The sequence below is a fragment of the Macaca mulatta genome, chromosome 14 (assembly GCF_049350105.2).
Source record: "Macaca mulatta isolate MMU2019108-1 chromosome 14, T2T-MMU8v2.0, whole genome shotgun sequence".
Classification (NCBI taxonomy): Eukaryota; Metazoa; Chordata; class Mammalia; order Primates; family Cercopithecidae; genus Macaca; species Macaca mulatta.
Window position 1 is genome coordinate 15,009,369 of NC_133419.1, and position 19,294 is coordinate 15,028,662.

At 38.3% G+C, this 19,294-nt stretch overlaps 3 protein-coding genes across 4 annotated transcripts in view; all 3 read left to right on the top strand.

Moving 5' to 3' along the window:
• The window catches only part of OR5B12 (olfactory receptor family 5 subfamily B member 12), a 59,909-nt gene that overhangs the window by 7,155 nt on the left and 33,460 nt on the right, over positions 1-19,294 (top strand). Inside the window, exons 1-2 of one of the 2 annotated variants that reach the window (XM_077962799.1) lie at positions 2,901-2,962; positions 5,638-5,700. The gene's annotated coding sequence lies outside the window, so the exon portion shown is untranslated. Of the gene's footprint in view, positions 1-2,900; positions 2,963-5,637; positions 5,701-19,294 lie in introns of those variants that run through there. The other variant, XM_077962800.1, reaches the window with a different exon arrangement.
• OR5B2 (olfactory receptor family 5 subfamily B member 2) overlaps positions 5,634-19,294 on the top strand; it is a 64,971-nt gene continuing 51,310 nt past the window's right edge. Inside the window, exon 1 of the mRNA XM_077962802.1 lies at positions 5,634-5,700. The gene's annotated coding sequence lies outside the window, so the exon portion shown is untranslated. The remainder of the gene's footprint in view (positions 5,701-19,294) is intronic.
• OR5B21 (olfactory receptor family 5 subfamily B member 21) lies at positions 9,130-10,690 on the top strand. Its single transcript, XM_015114177.3, has one exon. It carries the CDS (start codon positions 9,382-9,384, stop codon positions 10,312-10,314), a length of 933 nt encoding a protein of 310 aa, XP_014969663.2. The 5' UTR covers positions 9,130-9,381; the 3' UTR covers positions 10,315-10,690.

A 19,294-nucleotide genomic window follows, 5' to 3' on the forward strand; every position in this document is an offset into this window, starting at 1 on the left:
CAACATAATGGAGTAGAAACAGTTGAAGCTACAATGCAGTGGATTAGGAGAGAATGGAAGATGCTGTGGACCACTTTTGATCATTTCGATGGTAGAAGGAAGGATGCTCATATAGCACAAGAGTATATTAGGATGGGAGAAAGATTCTTGAGCATTTTGGGGGAAGGGATGGGTAACTTTAGAATGTCTGTGGACAAATGGGGTAGGAATGAGTAAGGGAGGGTGGAGGGACAGGAGTAATTGCCACAGTACAGTCTCACCAAAGTAAGTAGAGATGGATCAATGGCATAGATGAAGGGGGCAGCCTGCTACAGATGAGGGGGAAATTCTGAGGTAGGAAGGCAGAGCAGGATAGGATGGATTTAGATGGAGAGATTGTGGCAAAGTTAATATTAGATGGCCTTGATTTGGTAAAGGAGATGAAGGAAAACACATCCATAGAGAGTGCATTTACCTGAGTGGGGCTGCGGAGTCTGCAGACACTCAGAAAATTCTGAGAAACTGATGGGTAGAAATAAGTCTGAAAGTCATGAAGCATTGAAATTAGGCCAATTAATAAGCCTAACATGGAGTCGAAATGTTCAATAGAAAGGAAGAGTTGCATATCTCTCACTTTAAATCAAAAGCTAGAAATGATTAAACTCAGTGAAGAAGGCATGTCAAAAGCTGAGACAGGGCAAAAGCTAGGCTTCTTGTGTCAAACAATTGGCCCAGTTGAGAAAGCAAATAAAAAGGCTGTTGAAGGAAATTAAAAGTGCTACTCCAGCAAAGACCTGAATGATAATAAAGTGAAATATCCTTATTGCTGATTCAGAGAAAATATTAGATAGAAGATCAAACCAGCCACAACATTTCCTTAAGTCAAAGCCTAATAGAGCAAGGCCCTAACTCTCTTCAATTATGTGAAGGCTGAGAAAGTTAAGGAAGCTGCAGAAGAAAAATTGGAAACTAGCAGAGGTTGGTTCATGAAGTTTAAGAAAAGAAGCCATCTCTAGAACCTAAAAGTGCAAAGTGAAGCAGCAAGTGCTAATGTAGAAACTACACCAAGTTATCCAGAAGATTTAGCTAAGATAACTGATGGAAGTCACTACACTAAACTATATATATATATATATTTTGAGATAGAGTCTCCCTCTGTCGCCCAGGCTGGAGTGCCATGGTGAGATCTTGGCTCACTGAAGCCTTCGCCTCCCGGATTCAAGTGATTCTCATGCCTCAGCCTCCTGAGTAGCTGGGATTACAGTTGTAAGCCATCATACCCAGCTAATTTTTCTTTTCCTTTTGCTTTTTTTTTTTTGAAAGGGACAGGATTTCATCATGTTGCCCAGGCTGGTCTCGAACTCCTAACCTCAGGTGACCCACCCACCTCAGCATCCCAAAATACTGGAATTACAGGCATAAGCCACCGTGCCCAGCCTCACAATAAATTGTTAATGCAGACAAAACACCGTTATATTGAAAGAAATGCCATCTAGGACTTTCATAGCTAGAAAGGAGAAATTGATGCCTGACTTCAAAGCTTCCACAAACAGGCTGACTCTGTTGTTAGGGGCTAATGAAGCTGGTGAGTTTAAACTGAAGCCAATGTTCATTTATCATTTTGCAAATTCTAAGACCCTTAAGAATTATGCTAAATATACTCTGCATGTGCTCTATAAATGGAAAAGACTAGATTATAGCATGGTTTATTGAATATTTTAAACTCACTATTGAGACCTACTACTTAGAAAAAAATAATTTTTTTTCAACATATTACTGCTCATTGACAATGTACCTAGTCACCTAAAGCTTTTATGGAGATGGACAAAGAGGTTAATGTGGTTTTCATGCCTGGTAATACAATATCCATTTTGCAGCCCATGGTTCAAGGAGTAATTTTGACTTTCAAGTCTTATTGTTTAGAAAATACATTTTGTAAGGCTATAACTGCAATAGATTGTGATTCCTCTGATGGATCTGGGTGAAGTCAATTGAAAACCTCTGGAAGGATTCACCATTCTAGATACCACTAAGAACATTTGTGACTCATGAGTTCATGTTATTAACATTAACAAGAGTTTGGAAGAAATTGATTTCAACTCTTGTGGATGACTTTGAAGGGTTCAAGACCTCAGTGGAGGGAGTAACTGTGGATGTGGTGGAAATAGCAAGAGAACTAGAATTAGAAGTAAAGCCTGAAGATGTAACTGAATTGCTGCAATCTCATGACAAAACTTGAACAGATGAGGAATTGTTTCTTATGAATGAGAAAATAAAGTGGTTTCTTGAGATAGAATCTACTCTGGGGGAAAAAGCTGTAAATGTTGTTGAAATGACAACAAAGGATTTCAAATATTCCATAAAGTTATTTGATAAAGCACTGACAAGGTTTGAGAGGACTTAATACAATTTTGAAAGAAGTTCTACTATAGATAAAATGCTATCAACAACAGTTCATGCTAAGAGGAATTTTTCATGAAAGAAAGTCAATCAACCAGACACAATGGCTCACGCTTGTAATCCTAGCACTTTGGGAGGCCGAAGTGGGTGGATCACTTGAGGTCAGGAGTTCCAGACCAGCCTAGCAAACATGGTGAAACCCCGTCTCTACTAAAAATACAAAAACTAGCCAGGCCTGGTAGCGTGTGTCGGTAATCCCAGCTACTCAGGGGGCTAAGGTATGAGAATCACTTGAACCTGGGAGGTGGAGGTTGCAGTGAGTCAAGATCACACCACTGCCCTCCAGTCTGGGCTACAGAGAGAGACTCTGTCTCAAAAAAAAAAAAAAAAAAAAAAAAAAAAAAAAAAAAAAAAAGAGAGAGAAAAGAAAGTCAGTCAATCGATGCAGCAATCTTCATTGTTGTTTTATTTTAGGAGATTGCCACAGCCACCCCAACCTTCAGCAAGCATCATCCTGATGAGTCAGCAGCCATCAAGGCTGCCCACCAGCAAAAGAAAAAATTACAACTTACTGAAGACTCAGGTGATCATCATCATTTTTTAGCAATAAAGTATTTTAAATTATGTACATTTTTTGGACATAATGCTAGTAGACCCAGTATAATGTAAACATAGCTTTTTATATACACTAGGAAGCAAAAAATTTGCGTGACTTGCTCTATTGTGATATTCATTTTATTGGAATAGTCTGAAACCAAACCCCCAGTATCTCCAAAGTTGATTTGTACCTTATGTTGATTAACTTTAATTCTCAACAGTCCCATAATGAGAAAGAGAGGAATGGAGAACCTAAGTGACTTGCAAGAGCCCCTCCAGGAGCTAGAAGGGAGGACTGGGATTTGAATCCGTACATTTGGCTCTAGGACTGTAATTGTCACCTGTGGGCTGTGGTACCTGGTATACCTTAACACCTAGGTGATCTCCAAGGTCCTAAGAGGTGCTAACATTCTATGTGGCCATGAAATTAACCTTTTAAGCAGATGGGTGGTTTCTTGATTCTTCCTGTAATTCCAAAGCATTTTTCCTGTATGAACTTACTGATCATTGCGGCAAGGAAGACAAGTCTTCATTTTCCCAGCCCCACCACTGGGAACGACTCATCAGGTGAAAAGCTTGGGAAGGCCTCAAGGTGGCAGCATTAACTCAAATATGGATGGACAGAGCCTTGTATCTGGCCTTGAACTAATCAAAAATTCAGAATTGGCCCTTTTCTGCCTTTTAGTTTTTCTAAAACCCCAGGGTGTAACTATTTGGAGGTGAAGAGTCAAACTGATCTTGTGAGGAGACTAAACAGTGAAGACGCTGGAGACATCAAAGTGGAAAAGCATAAGTATTTCCCAGGAATTAAGAGTCTTTGGAGGGAAAAGAAAGAGGATATATTTGGTGCCATGAAAAAATGATGAGGTTCAAAAAGATTAATGATTCATCTGTTATCCGTTCATAAGTGGCTGATTCTAGGCCTCTTACTTGCCAAAACCCTGAACCACCTCACTTCACCATGTTAATAGTCTTCATTTTTATCTGTTTAATTTTTTAGAATATTAAACACTGATAAAGGAGAGTACTAAATTACTTTATAAAGCCAGATATATAGGCTAGATTGTCTCAGTTGTTAGAGTCTTGATCCTACAGGTGAAGTTTTCTCTTCATTCCTCATCTTCCTCTCCCTCTCTTCCTCTTCTCTTCCCTCCCCTTCCTTCCTTCTTTTCTTTGCTTTCTCTATCTGTCCTCAGCCATTTTTCCCTCTTTCTTTCTCTAGTTTTTTCCTTGGTTGTTATATTGGTCAACTAAATAATGAGGAAGAAACCTAAGTCTTCAGAGTTGGACATGTGGGTTAGGTGATTAGATGCTACAAAATTCCACCAGTGTGCAAAAATATCCTTGGACTCCTACCACCTAGCTTTCCACTTGCTTGGCCACTTTATATGTCTTCTTTTGTTAAAAATAATTTTTCTAACAGGGGGCTTTTTCTTGGAAATGTTTTCATGAGAGCAAAGAAAAAAGTGAGTAAATAAGCTCTACTTTTGTAACTGACTGTAGTGGAACATGCATTTGTGAGAACTTAAGAGAAATATTGTTTCCTAGATTCCGAGAACATCTCTGCTTCTCCACATTTATTCCCAAGAGAAGCAGTAAAGCACAGTGTAAAAATATATAGAATTTGGGTCAGACAGACTTGAGCATTTCCTCACTTTCTGGAACTACAAGATGCTCCAGGCTTCTCTGGTATAATCCCGGCTCCAGTGCTAGAACCAGCCTTTTCTCGAAGGAGCCCTGGTTTCTTTTATTAGAGAATAATATTAGAGAAAGATCTAAGTGCTAGGTATATACAGAAGTTTTCACATCTGTAAATTGAAAAGATAATATATTTCTCATAGAGTTATAAGAACATTAAGTGAAATAACACATACAAATATATACTGAACCAAGGGCTTGAAACATAGGAAGCTATATTATATTTTATATAAATATATTATATACATATAAATTTATCAGAAGCCGAAATAGAGAAATCCTTCGCTTCTTGTAGGCACCATGTTAAAATTCATTTAAAACCAGGTTGATTGGGAAAAAAATTCCTGGAAATGTTTTGATTCACAGAGCTCTTTGAAACTTTGAGTTCTGTAGACAGAGCTGGGTTTGGGAAAATGGAGATTCTGATAAAATTTATCATTTATAATCTGACATTTTGAAAATTTCTCCCCAAAGGGCCAACTTGCAATAATCACAGGAAATCTGTGGGCTGAGTGTGCAGTGGCTGGATCCTCAAGCTCCTTTGAAAGCATTTTTTGACACAATTTGCTCATCAATAATCTTAGCCTGTGACTAGAAGAGCCAGGACTCCCCTGTGTCCCCTAAGGGATCTTCGAGGTGCCTCCATATCATAATAATGTTTCAGTTCCCTCAGGAAAGTGGTGTTTTGATTGCTTGTTTGTATGTTGCTGAGCCTTGGATTGGAATTGAGACCTTAGGGAACCCGCCTTCAGAGGCTCCCAGATCTACATAGGCACTAGTTTCTAGCTGATCTCAGACTTTTCACACAGTTTGGTATGGCTCACTTACAGTCTCAAGCAAACTGCAGCAGCAGCTGAACTGCCTTTACACTTTTATCACATAGCCTCAGGAAATCTTTTACTATTTGAAATCCAAGGTCCTCAGAGACCAACAGCTCTTCTTTTCTTTTCTTTTCTTTTTCAGACTTCAAAAAGTCCAATGTTGAAGCAGTTCTGAATTGAGATCTCATAATTCCCAAGGACATAGGTATGTTTTCCCCGACCTTTTTAAAAAGCAGTATTCTTCACACTGTAGGTAGAAATAACGGGTTCGTCTAAAAAAAAAAAAAGAGGCTCGGAAGTAGGTATATAAAAAGACTCTTCATTCAATTTCCCCCAACCTCCTCTGCTACATTTCACAAGAATAGAGACAGAAGTTTCCCATAAGTAATTCTGGGTTACCTTTAATTAGACAGCCATTGCCATAGTCATTGCTAGATGGGGTGTTGCTACCAACTGGTGTTAACAAAACCTGGGAAATAACTTCACATGATTGGCCTACAGTTTAATAAAAAGATTGATTAATTAGCTTCTATGGAGCACCTGCTAGAGGTCACACACTGGCTGAATTTTCTTATATTTTATCTTACTTTATCTTCTGTCTATAAAGGAAGATTGACTTGCCTACAGTCCCACAGCAAGTAAGCATTAAAGCTCTTATTCTAACTCAACTGCTGAGATTCTAATTCACTCATCCACTTGACAAATAGTTGAGTCTACTGTGTGGCTGCCTTGAGTGTAGGTAGTGGATAATAATGCACAAAACACTGACAAAAAATATAGGCCTTGTCTCTTCCCTTATGGAATTTATTCCATTGAGAATCTTCTTTGGAACTCCCCAAACAGGGCTGTTATGACTGGGGGTGATGCTTCAAACCCCTTTAGAAGCAATTTTGATGGAACTTTTTATTTCCAAGCTATCTTAATGGCTTAGACTTCTCCTTATCTCTTTATAACAATAATAATTTCTTAAATTTTAATGCTTTTTCAGTTTTTGACTTAATATTTCAACCTTAGGTATTTCAGTATTCAACCTTAGATATTTTAAAGATATTTTTTCTCTTTCAAGACTCCTTCTGATATTTATTTTAGGCCCATGCAGAAAAGCCTGGGTTTTGCAGGACTTGAGTGGGAGGAGATATAGCAGCGGCAGTGGCAGGATTTGGATTCAGGCCTTGCAGCCTCCCAGGGTTGGTGCTGGGTAAATGAGGTCTTTTCTCTCGGCACTGACTCCAGATTTCTCCTTGCTGCACTGGATCTCAACACGTTTATTAACAGAGACTGCAATGCGTAATAGAAAGGGTTGCCCATCAAGGGAACACAGAAAGAAGTACCTTGAAGATTAATTGCTGATAGATGAAGATGGCAGTCAGCGGCAGTTCAATATGGTGTGTGGGGGGTGTGTAATGGCTTTTAAAAACTGAACCTACAGCTTAAGTGAATAGACTCCTGTGGTCAATATTAACCAAGGAAATTGATCTAATAAGCATTCGAGAAGATATTTTGGAAAAATATTCAGAATCCACCCCAAGTCAGCTGAATTTTATTCTTGGAGTTTTTCCAGGTTTTCATCCTACCTTGTGTCTAGGAAAAGGTTGGTTTACGATATGGGAGGGTTAATATCTCTTTAGTCAAAGGACCACAGTACTTAGCAAGCAGTTATCCCTTCCTGGGATCCCTCTGCCAATAAGCAGCAGTATTTGGCCAGAGTTCTAGACTTTAAACCAGTCACTTCACCTCACTGAGCCTCAGTTTCTTCATGTCTGTATCTGCTGTCTCTCTCTCTCTAGTCATGCAATAATTAAGAAGTGAATGCAAAAAGAGTTTTATAAACTTTAGAACCACTGTTTTTTATAAACTTGAGAACAGCAGTTCTCAATCAGGGGAATGTTACCCTTCAGGGGACATTTGGCAACATCTGGAGACATTTTTGACTGTTACAAATGGGAGGTAGTGGTGTTACTAGAATCTAATGAGTACAAAGAGGCCAGGGAAACTGCTAAATATCTTACAATGCACAGGACAGCACTCCTTCTTGCCCACCACACCCTGAACCAAAGAACTGTCTAGCTCATAATGTCAGTAGTGCTGAGGCTGAAAAATCAGGCTCTGGAATTGTATAGATTTTACAGTTAAGTAGTTATGTGACCTCGAGGGGCACCACATCCTTCTGTTTCCAAATATGTAAGATCAGAACACTGCCTGTCATAGATTACAGGATACTGTGTCTGCTAAAATTAGAGAGTATACACACATGTCAGAAGTCAAAAGAAAAGTCAAAAAGGCTGGATAAATATAATGGAAAGTGCTACTGGTCAGAAAGTCAATTGGTACATTACTGGATAGTAATGTACCAAGCTGACTGAGCCAGTTCTTATGAAACTAGCCACATCGTGTGTGTGTAATGGTCATCCAGAAATGACAAGCTACCTTATCCCCTTCTTTTTGTGTCACCAATCGAATGGCTGCTGTTACTCTTCAAGGTAAGCTAAAGTCCAGCAGAGTTGAAGCATCTTTCTCCTTTAATTCCTGTTTTCTCCTTTTTCCTCCTCTCTTCTAACATTTTCTCCCTCATTTCTTCTGAGCCTGCTCCCACTCACTCTGCTACTAGGAGTGGGGAAAGCCTGTGAACACCTGAGGTTGGGGAACAAAAATAGGGGAGAAAGAGTGCTCTCAAATGAGGATACAAGCCTGTCTCCAGGCCTGACCATCTGCAAACTCACTGTTACTCCTGAATATTTTTCATACGACAAGTCTAAGCTAATATTTTGGCCCAAAGCACAAGCCTGGTAGACAAGAGGACAATAGGCGGTTTGTTGTGGAATTAAAGAGCGTGAAAAATGTTTCTATACTTTCCTATTGATGTTCCGTTCGATTCACCAAATATTTATATATGTGTGTGGGGGGCCATGATAAGGTGGGTGGACCAGAGAGGATGAAGACAGTTACCGTCCCAAGGGGCTTAGAGCTAGGCGAAGAGTGAGTAGTTGCCCAACTAATTGTACAATAATCAGCTAAGACTCAAGTGCTTTGAGGAGGCAGAGAAAGGAGGACTTAACTGTAATTAGGGTCTACAACAGACTTCTGATAAGGGGTGAAAAAAGACATATGCATATACACAGATACACAAAAACATTTGTATATATCAAATTTGTAGTTCCATATTAAATATATATATAAATACATCCTCATATTTAAATATACCATACTCCCTTTCAGTTGAACTACTGTTGAGGGATTAATTTATAAAGGCTTCAAAAGTTGTGGTTAAGATCTTTGGATTTAGTATCAAACAGACCTTGAGGGCACCACCACCTTGTCCTGCCAACACCTTGATTTTGGCCCAGTGAAACTGATTTGAGACTTCTGGCCTCCTGAACTTTGAGAGAATAAACTTGTGTTGTTTTAAGGAAAAATAAATTTAGAAAATCTTTAGTGAGGCTATACTATTGGAAGTAGAATGTGGAAGACATTGAGTGATGGATGTTTTTATTTTTAATAATTAAATGCATACAATCATATTCGTATCATAATTTGTATTTATATCATGTAAATATGTTAAAGAATTCAAGATGAATGTATGGACTTTGGATTCAGAAATATAAAGGGGTGAACTTTGATTGTGACTGTTAAATAGACTATCTTGCTCAATATTCAGCTCCCTGAGCCTTAACTTTCTTGTCTGTAAGATAGTCATAATAGCACCTATCTCATATGAATTAAAAGCTATAATATAACAGAGGGTTCTAGCATGAGTCTTACACACAGTACGTTCTCTCTATACATTAGTTTTCTCCTTTTTTATCATCCCATCATCCCTTCTCGTACTTTCATTTGAATTTGGTTGATGCCTCTTCTTTAATCACCAGGCTAATTCAAGTTGACCACAATGGAGAATAGAACAGAAGTGACAGAGTTTATCCTCTTGGGATTAACAGATGACCCCAATCTTCAGATACCCCTCCTCCTGGCATTTTTATTCATCTACCTCATAACCCTGCTTGGGAATGGAGCAATGATGGTGATCATCCACTCAGACTCCCATCTCCACACTCCAATGTACTTTTTCCTCAGTAACCTCTCCTTTGTAGACTTGGGTTACTCATCAGCTGTAGCCCCCAAAACAGTGGCTGCATTGCAGTCAGGGGACAAGGCCATCTCCTACAATGGATGTGCAGCTCAGTTCTTCTTCTTTGTGGGGTTTGCCACTGTTGAGTGCTACCTCCTGGCCTCCATGGCCTATGACCGCCATGCAGCGGTATGTAGGCCTCTTCATTACACCACCACCATGACAGCAGGTGTGTGTGCTCTCCTTGCTACTGGTTCCTATGTCTCTGGCTTCCTCAATGCCTCTATCCATGCAGCAGGCACCTTCAGACTCTCCTTCTGTGGTTCTAATGAGATTAATCATTTCTTCTGTGACATTCCCCCACTCCTGGCTCTCTCATGCTCTGACACGCGCATCAGCAAGTTGGTGGTCTTCTTTGTGGTGGGCTTCAACGTCTTTTTCACCCTCCTGGTCATCCTCATTTCTTACTTCTTCATATGCATCACCATTCAAAGGATGCGTTCCGCTGAAGGGCGGAAAAAAGTCTTCTCCACCTGTGCTTCCCATCTCACTGCTATGTCCATCTTCTATGGCACAATCATCTTCATGTACTTACAGCCCAACTCCAGCCAGTCCATGGACACAGACAAAATAGCCTCTGTGTTTTACACAGTGGTGATTCCCATGCTGAATCCCTTGATCTACAGCCTTAGGAACAAAGAAGTGAAAAGTGCTCTCTGGAAAATACTCAACAAACTGTACCCCCAATATTAAGTGTGAATGGGAAGTAGGCAAGCAATTAAGGGATAAACTTTCTCTCACACCTAAATGCCATCATGACTTTTAATGTTTGGCTGGTTTCAGTTCTTTCTTCCCCAAGAACAGCGGTTACTTCTGCTATTAGAAATGTAAAAAGCAGCACGTTGAAAAGTCTTACTTAGAAAGATAATCGTATATTTAGTGAACAGCAGCATGGGACAGTTGAGCTTTTCTTGCTTTAGTTTCTTGATGTGTTTTAAAGCAGAAGATTGAAGGATATAACTGAATGTACTGAATTTTCCTCATCCTATTTTTAATTGTAAGGATTTTTCATTCACTATTAAACTTGGTATAAAGATTTCGCCTTCATTTATAATATTGATCAACTGAACATGCAGTATTGTTTTTTATTCCTTTGTTCTGTGAGTTTGAAAGTTGGACTTCCTAATGTAGACAAAGGATGGTTCAATATTTTAAATGATATTTCAGAGGAAGTTGTAATTTAAAGGACAAGGCACTAGATCGAGTCAGGTGACTGAAGATTACATCTTTCCAACTCTCTACTCTCCCTTCTCTACCCATATTCCTACTCTACTTGCTAGTCATGTGCCTTTGCAATTTCCATTCCCTTTTGCTAAAGCATTGGGGAAACAATACACCTTGTTGTATACGTAAGTATGGAAATGCTTTAATAGATGAATTAGTTAAATTTGAACCTGACTAAATATAACTTCCTTCGGAGAGCCTACACTATCTTCTATGTTTCTTGTCTCTGTCTAACATAATTACCAAAATTTCCAGAAGGTTTAGAGAAAAAAAACAATTTTCCCTAGAGCTCTAAAGAAATATATTTGTTTTCTGAATCAAATGCTTGCATTTCTTAGCACCCTTAAGTTTGGCGAATCTATTATGAAGATGCGTAATAGCTTTCTGGATTGTCTTTGCTTTTATTTTTTCAATAATTCAGCTCACCTCTGGGTCTCCATTGCATTCCAGTGTTCTGTAATTAGATGCTACAAGAATAAAAAAGCCTGCCTGGAAATTTACTTCTTAGGAACAGCACGATGACGCACAGTGCTAGTCCACCTTCAGGACTTGTTTCATGTGCTAAATGGTGTGAGCGAATGTGTGTGCGTGGGAGGGGAGTGGTGATTAATTTCACTTTTCACATATCAACTGCTTGATGGTGTTTATAACTGCAATTAATCTAAGTCACCACAATAGGTCATGATTTCAAAATCTCCCCAAAAAAACCCACAAATTAATTTTAACTTTATAGATGAAAACCAGAAATCTTGGTTGGCTAACTCAGTTGGCTTAAAATGCCAATTTAGTTTTGAGATTATTGGGCTCCATTATGTACAGGGCAGCCTCTGTCTGAGGAGGATAAATCATAAGCCTTCCAGGGAAAATTGCAAAGAAGGAGTTATGGAACATGAGAAACACGAGAATATCTTTCTCTAGCACACGGTTGCCATCACCTGAAAAGATCAGGAGCTTCTGAGCCTAAGGCCTGGACAACCTATACTTCCCCCATTCAGCCCCCTCCCTCCCCTCTTCTTTAGCAATGAGGCCCATCCAGCAACACGCAAGGAAGAACAGCCTTTACAGGCCAGGATCCACTGTATATGAGAATCTTTCTCATTGAAAGCTACAGAGCTCAAGAGTATCTGCATTTGGAGAAGAGCCTAGGAAGTAGCTATCCAAGCACTGAGTGCATTCCAATCTCACCTACACATTTTCCCTACTTGATATAATTGACTTTTTTCCCTCCTCTTCCTGCTCCTCCTTCTTTACTTCCTTTTATCCTTCTCCTCTTTTTCCTTCCCAGCTTCTTTCTATGCCCAGCCCAAGCAGGAACTTTCCTCACCACTAGGCCATTTAGATCTCTAAAAAAAAATTAAAATCTAGAGTCTATATATGATAACTATTACAGTATATATTAACATGTGTATCTGGGCATGTTTCTTTCTTTTATAATTTTTATTTTTATTTCATTAGATTTGGGGGGTACAGGTTGTTTTTGGTTACAGGCATAAATCATTTAGTGGTGGTTTCTGAGATTTTAGTGTGCCCATCACCCAAGCAGTGTGCCCAATATATAGTCTTTTATTCCTCACCTCTCTCCCAACCTTCCCCCATTGAGACCCCAAAGTCTATTTTATCATTCTCATGGACACATTTCTTTATGCCTTTATACCTCAGTTTAGCAGGAAAATGTGGGTCTCCTAAGAGTTAAGGGCCCAATGTCTACATATTTATATTTTATGTTGAAATCACCTCAAACAAGTGTTCCATCTGACTGTAAATAGGTATAAAAGAGTACTATCAAAAGCTGGATGAAAATTCTAACTGTTCTTATCAGTTGTATGACCTCAAGAAAGTCATTTAGTCTCACCGAACCCAATGTACAGGATAAAGTGTGAGGGTAATATGATATTAAGTATGTGAATGTGCCCATCATAATGAACGTGTATTTCATACCATTGAGATTCCTATACTAGCTCTTTCTTCACTTAGCTGTCCCTGGACTTCTCATGTTGGCTCTTGAGGTGCCTGAGCAAAAATGGGAAGTCCAAGGACAGCCAGGTGAAGCTCGTCCCATCCAAGTCCAAGCTTTTATTTCCATTCCTTGTTTAACTTTCTGCCCTCCAAGTTCCCAGCTCTACATTTCAAACTGACATTACACGGGTATTCATTTATAGAAGCTACTCAGAAGGAGATGTCTTGTCGCCAGCAAGACATCAATTCACAGAGTATACATTACTGTGAGGAGCTCTTCCCTTCCACATAGGAAATCTGTCAAATGGAGAGTAAATGCCCATTTGGTTAATAACAACACCCACTCTCTCCCTGCAGGAATTGTCTGATGAATGAGAGACCCTGTGTGTAGGGCCTGCCGCCCAATACAGTGCGATAAAGGCACAAGGACTTCCCACCTGAAATGTTCAAAAGAGAATGTGAAAACTCATAAATCAGGGCAGTTATTTATATTAGGATAGATTATTCTTTTAAAAATGGATTATGATTGAATTATTCTAAATAGGATGTTCCCTTTGTACATTAGAGCATTTGTTGAGGTTTATGTATTGGGAATGGAAAATTAAAATATTAGATTCCTTGGCAACTCAAGCTGGAATTGCAGAGTCATAGACTCTTTAGCCAAAGAAAGAATTTAAAAATAATCTAAACCAATCCTCTCATTTTGCAATTAAAAACCCCTATTTTTACAGTTTAACTTGCTTAAACTCACAAAGAACCAAATCTTGTTTGACACTTTTTCATATTTTTTAAAGTACTTGTTGTATAAAAAGACGTTTTATACTTTTACCTTCATTTGTTCACCATGATATAGTTATTTGTGCTTCAGTTTTGCAGTGGAGGAAACCAAAGCTTTGAGAAGTTAACTTACCTGTCTACTGTTAAAAAGAGGAACCGAGGTATGAAACTGAGTTTTTTGCCTTCCCTGACCAAGACTCTGAAAAAATAAGTCACCATGTATGTTAGTAAATTTCATTGGAAGTCTTACTTAATGTGTGACTCGCTTACACTCTTTCATGATGAGTCCTTGCCATGTGGAAGGCACTCTGAAGAATACAAATAAGTAAGACTGTAAGATGTAATTCCTACTTCCACAAAGTAAAGCCCTCTGCATATATGTTTACTGATGTAATGCACCTTGAGGTTAATGACTCAGTGTTCCATAACTTTACCAACAGAAATTTTCCCAGTATTCCACAGAGCATGAATGGATCAGGGCATATTTGTTTTCAGTCTGATAGAGTTGGCTGTTTGAGTGCCACAGCCGACAGTGATAGCCAAGCCTCAACCAATGTTAACTAGACACAAGCTGCAGAAAAGGCATGGTGTGAAGTTGATGAAGAAACCAGTTGATATTCAATATTGTTCCTGCTTCAGGAGCAACTTAAAAATAAAGTGGTGGAACAGAGGACATACCTCTAGGTAGATGATAGTTCAAAGGCATTTGTGGCCATTATCAGATGAGTAGTCTAGAAAATAATAATTGGAACTCATCAGGGGCAAAAAAGAATCCTATGGGCAGAGGAAGATCCTCAGAGGATGTGGGACGTGAGCCAAACTCTGAAAAAATAATGTAGATGGAACCCAGAATTCCAAGATTCCAATCTTACTTTCTAGTCACAACTCTGCCAGTTGCCAGTGGTGAAGCTGGTATAAGCCACGTATCTCTGAGCCAATTTTCTTACCTTCAAAGTGAAGACAATAGCACCAGCCATACTTTCCTTAGGATGTTTTGCAGGCTAAATGAGATAATGGGTGAGAAAGCATCTTCAAAATTGCTAACTTGTTTTGAACTATAGTGTTGCTGTTGGTAATAATATTATAAGCAGAGCTGAATGGGGAGTTCCTAAGCAACCATCTGAACTCACGTATGGAGGTGGGATTGCAGGTGGCATGTTGGCAGGAGCTTGTAGGAAAGTTGGCCATTCAGATTAGAAGAGTGTGAACCATTAATGCCTCAGTCGGTTACTTCTACAGGCAATTGGAACTTCTTGTCATCAAACAAGGTGAAGAGACTGCGCCTTTGAGAGTAATTGCATCCCTATAGAGAAATCATACTTTTACAGAAAAATTTCTGTAGGATCTCACCAATCGGGTTTCTAGATTCAAGCCCAAGAATTCTGCCTCCCGTTCATAACATGGAATTTCTCAGTTGTTAGTCTGTGATTATTTCACAAAGTGTGTAGGGGGATGGATAGGATATTTGTAGCATATTTAATTAGGAGAAAAAGTTATTGTATATACATATGCTTATACACATGTGTGTGCATATTTATGTGTCTATATATACACATGTGTGTGTATGTGTGTGTATTTTAAACTTTCTAGAAAACAGTAAGAAAAAAACAGATAACCCAATAGAAAATACAAAATTTAATTGTCCAGTCTATTTTTTCATGTTCGTTTCTATGGCCTATCTACAGTTTGGGGTAGTGATTAATTATGCTGATGTGAACCTTTTGGTCATGTATCTTGGTGCAAAAATGCATTAATTTTTCTGGGCTAAATATACCTGGAAGTAGAATTGTTGAATTGTAGGGTTTATCCATTTTCAACTTTTGTAAATAATGTGATGCTATTTTCCAAAGTAGTTATACCAGTTTTTACTCCTATGAACAGTGTGTGAGAGTTCTTACTGCCAGTTCTTGGTATTACTGGAGTTATGAATTTTGCCAGTTTGGTTAGAGAATAGTGTCTTTTATTGTTGTCTTAATTTGTACTATATTGATGACTGCTGAAGTTCAGCACAATTTTGGATTCGTTTTTTTTTTTCCAAATCTTTCACCTATTTTTATTTGTGTAAGAATGAACTACAACTAAATACAAGCAGAATACATGGAAATGAATATATGGGGAGTTAATTTGTTCTGTTCCTAACTGGGTGATAGAAATTGGTGTTTACGTGGTAATTGTTGTCAAACTGAATCTAGAATTTTTTTGATATTTGAAAGAGCTTTTATTTTTAAAATATACTCATAATAATAAGAATTTAGTGATAATTTTACAGTGTGCAAGCTATGAGGTCTAGTAAAAGAACACTGTGGTCTTTTAAATTGAAAAAGAACTAGGTTTATGTGCTGCTATCATCTACTCTCTGGACCCTCTACAAGCTTCACTTTCCAACGCTATAAAAGGCAACAATAAATTCCCAGAAAGCTATTGGGAGTAATAAATTAGTTAAGGTATATAAAGTTTCTAGCAAAACACATTGACTAAATAAATATCAATTTCCTTTCCTCTTCTTCCAAGCCTCACTTATTTAAACAATATTCATTGAGTGCCCACAGTGGACTATTTCTTTAACATAGGTCACCTATGAATCAAGCAAATATAATAAACATATACTTCAGATCCTAGGTCAAAAATACGTGCTGGCTTTGGAGTGGGGATATACAGTGGAGTGAAATAGAGAGCTCAGAAGCAACTATGTATATATGTGTATATATACATATATGTGTATATATGTATGTGTATATATATGCTGAGGCTGGGCACGGTTGCTCATGCCTGTAATCCCAGCACTTTGCAAGGCAAGGCCAGCAGATCACCTGAGGTCAGGAATTTGAGGCCAGCCTGACAACATGGTGAAACCACATCTCTACTAAAAATACAAAAATTAGTGGGGCATGGTGGCAGGTGCCTGTAATCCCAGCTACTTGGGAGGCTGAGATAGGAGAATTGCTTGAACCCAGGAGGTAGAGGTTGCAGTAGCTGAGATCACACCACCACACTCCAGCCTGGGTGACAGAGCTAGGCTCCATCTCAAAAAAAAAATATGTGTGTGTGTGTATATATATACATATATATATATATATATAGAGAGAGAGAGAGAGAGTGTGTGTGTGTGTGTGTGTGTGTGTATGCTGCATCCTTGGGCCAACATTAGTGACATATATGTATATATATGTATATGTATATATGTATATTCATATATATGTATACATATATGTGTATATATCACTAATGTTGATATATATGTATATATATCAACTTATATATACATATATATATATGCTGCATCCTTGGGCCAACATTAGTGAAGTCCATATCAGTTAAAGGAATTTTTTGGATTTTGCCTGATTGGTTGAACAATTGTGATGACATGGTCAGAAATATCAAAGAAGTGCTGGTTTGATGAAAAAGGTGAGAAGTTTGCCCCATAATATGTTGTTTTTTAGATGCTAACATGTCTCCTCTCTGGGGATGTGCCTCAATACTTAAGAAACCTGAACTGGGAGCTCAGAAGAAAGGTGAAAGTTGAGACTAGGTAGATAAGGAAAGCCAAATGAACCTACGTATTTTATGCACTTTTTTTTGAATATCAAATTTTATATATACACACACACATACACCTATATACATGTATGTATAAATAAAAAATAAAATATATTTTTATATATACACACACACCAAAATATATATCATGGTAAAAATGTTAAAAAAAGTAAATCAAACAAAGCTTTTATATTTTAGAAAGTGGTATAGCTAAATTTCTGTTATAAACTTTTCTGTATATGTTATATTTCACACTTCAAATGTTTAGAAACAGATAGACCCAACAGAGCTCCTATATTCAAAAAGTTTATTTAAAAAAACTAAAGGGGAGATAAGACCTATACATAAGTAACTTTAATTCTATGTAGAAAATAATAAAAACCAACAAGAGATACATATAAAATGCTATAGTAACAGATGAAGGGTAGATTCTAGGGTGGGGAATTGAGGAAGATAACTTTGCTCTGGACAAGAGAGATACAGTAAAATAGAAGAGAAATCATGCAGATGTATTTCGCAAACAATGTCTGTTTGGCTGGAGTGTAATATCTGTGGAGAGAAGTAATGAAAAATAAGTTTGGAATGATACGTTGGTGCCCAACAGTAGGGATATTATCTTTCAAATTGAGGTTTTCAAATTTAAGCTATAGATTCAAACTTCACTAAAGAAATTCTGGATATCATGCAGATAGATGTCGGAGATAAGGCAGAATCTCAACTACTGTAGAAGAATATTTAAAACAGCTTTCCTTATGCACCTATGTTAAAGTAAAGCACTTGTTTGCTTCAGAGGAAATTTTCAGCATTTTATGTATGAGCACATATCCACCTAAAACATTATTTGAGCACCCGCTCTAGCAAATATTGGTATTCTGTGTATCCAGAATCCATTCTCCTGCTTAAAATATCGTGACTTTCTAGGAGAATGACCTCTTTCTTGGAGAATAGATTGGTGGGAGAAGAGTGTCTAGTTCCTGTACCCTCGCCACCCACAAGTTTATGGAAACTGAGGCAAGGATAACATTTCCTTCCCTTCCCCCAAAGGAAGAGAAATCTGTACAGAGAGATTCATGAAGGTACACAGAGAGGCAGGCATGAGTCCGAAGCTCAGCCAGCAAAAAGTTCTCACTCCCCTGAATTTGAATCTGCAAGGGATGGAAAGATAGCATCAAGGCTTGGAGCTCATTTGCTATAGCAGGGAAATGCTGGTGGGGCCATTGCAGACATGACATGGTTCTTTGCTTCTGACTTCCGTTCCTCAGCCCTCTGAAATGCTCCTGCATTTTGCCCAGTTTCCTTTTGATTCTGCAAACCTCTTGATATCCTTTCAAATACCTCCTTTTTTCCCTTTAAGTTAGCCTGAACTGGTGTTTATAATGAAATATAACTGATACCTCTAGCTTGTGAGAGATCCTCTTCCATGGACGGTACAGTGAGCAAGAGTGAAGTCACTGACCTCACAAAATTATAAATGTTAAAGAGTATGAGGAATAAAGCACCCTCAATAATAAAAGAGAGGTCTACAACATTTCAATAAAAAGCAAAAAGTTTTATAAAAAATCATCAGGAAAGTGAATAATGCAGAGGACACTGCCCCAAAATTTAACTTAGCAGAAAATGAAGGAATTACCAAGGCATCCATTTTGTAATTATTTTTGTTCTTGCTGACAATGGTAATAAAGATCTGGAATTATTGGCACATAGGATGAAAGAGATCTTAGGGCTGTTTTTGTTCCCCTGTTGCGTGTTACTGACTAAGAAGTTGAGGCCCGGGGAGGAGAAGTGGCCTCTGAATTCTCACATCCAGGAAGTGACAGAGCGAGACTTTGTGCAGTATTCTAACGCTGCATACCACCTCACACACCACAGCTGCTCGGCTGGCGGCCACAACCCCTTTTGTGCGTATGAGCAGCCATTTAGTCTGTCTGCTTAATGTTTTTGATAGAGTCAGACACATTTTTCTTACAAACATGTTTGTCCTTATAAACACATTACTGATTTTCTGTTCAGATAACGGTCACTTTTTATCTGAGTAATATATGAGCCTGGCTAAAGCTGGACAATGTTGTATCCAGGAGCTAGTATGCTGACTTTCAAGTTAATTCCAACAACCACTTCTTTTTAGGTCACTCGTTGGCTGCTCTTCAGATTTCTCTCTTCAATTCCAAGCACGTCTTAT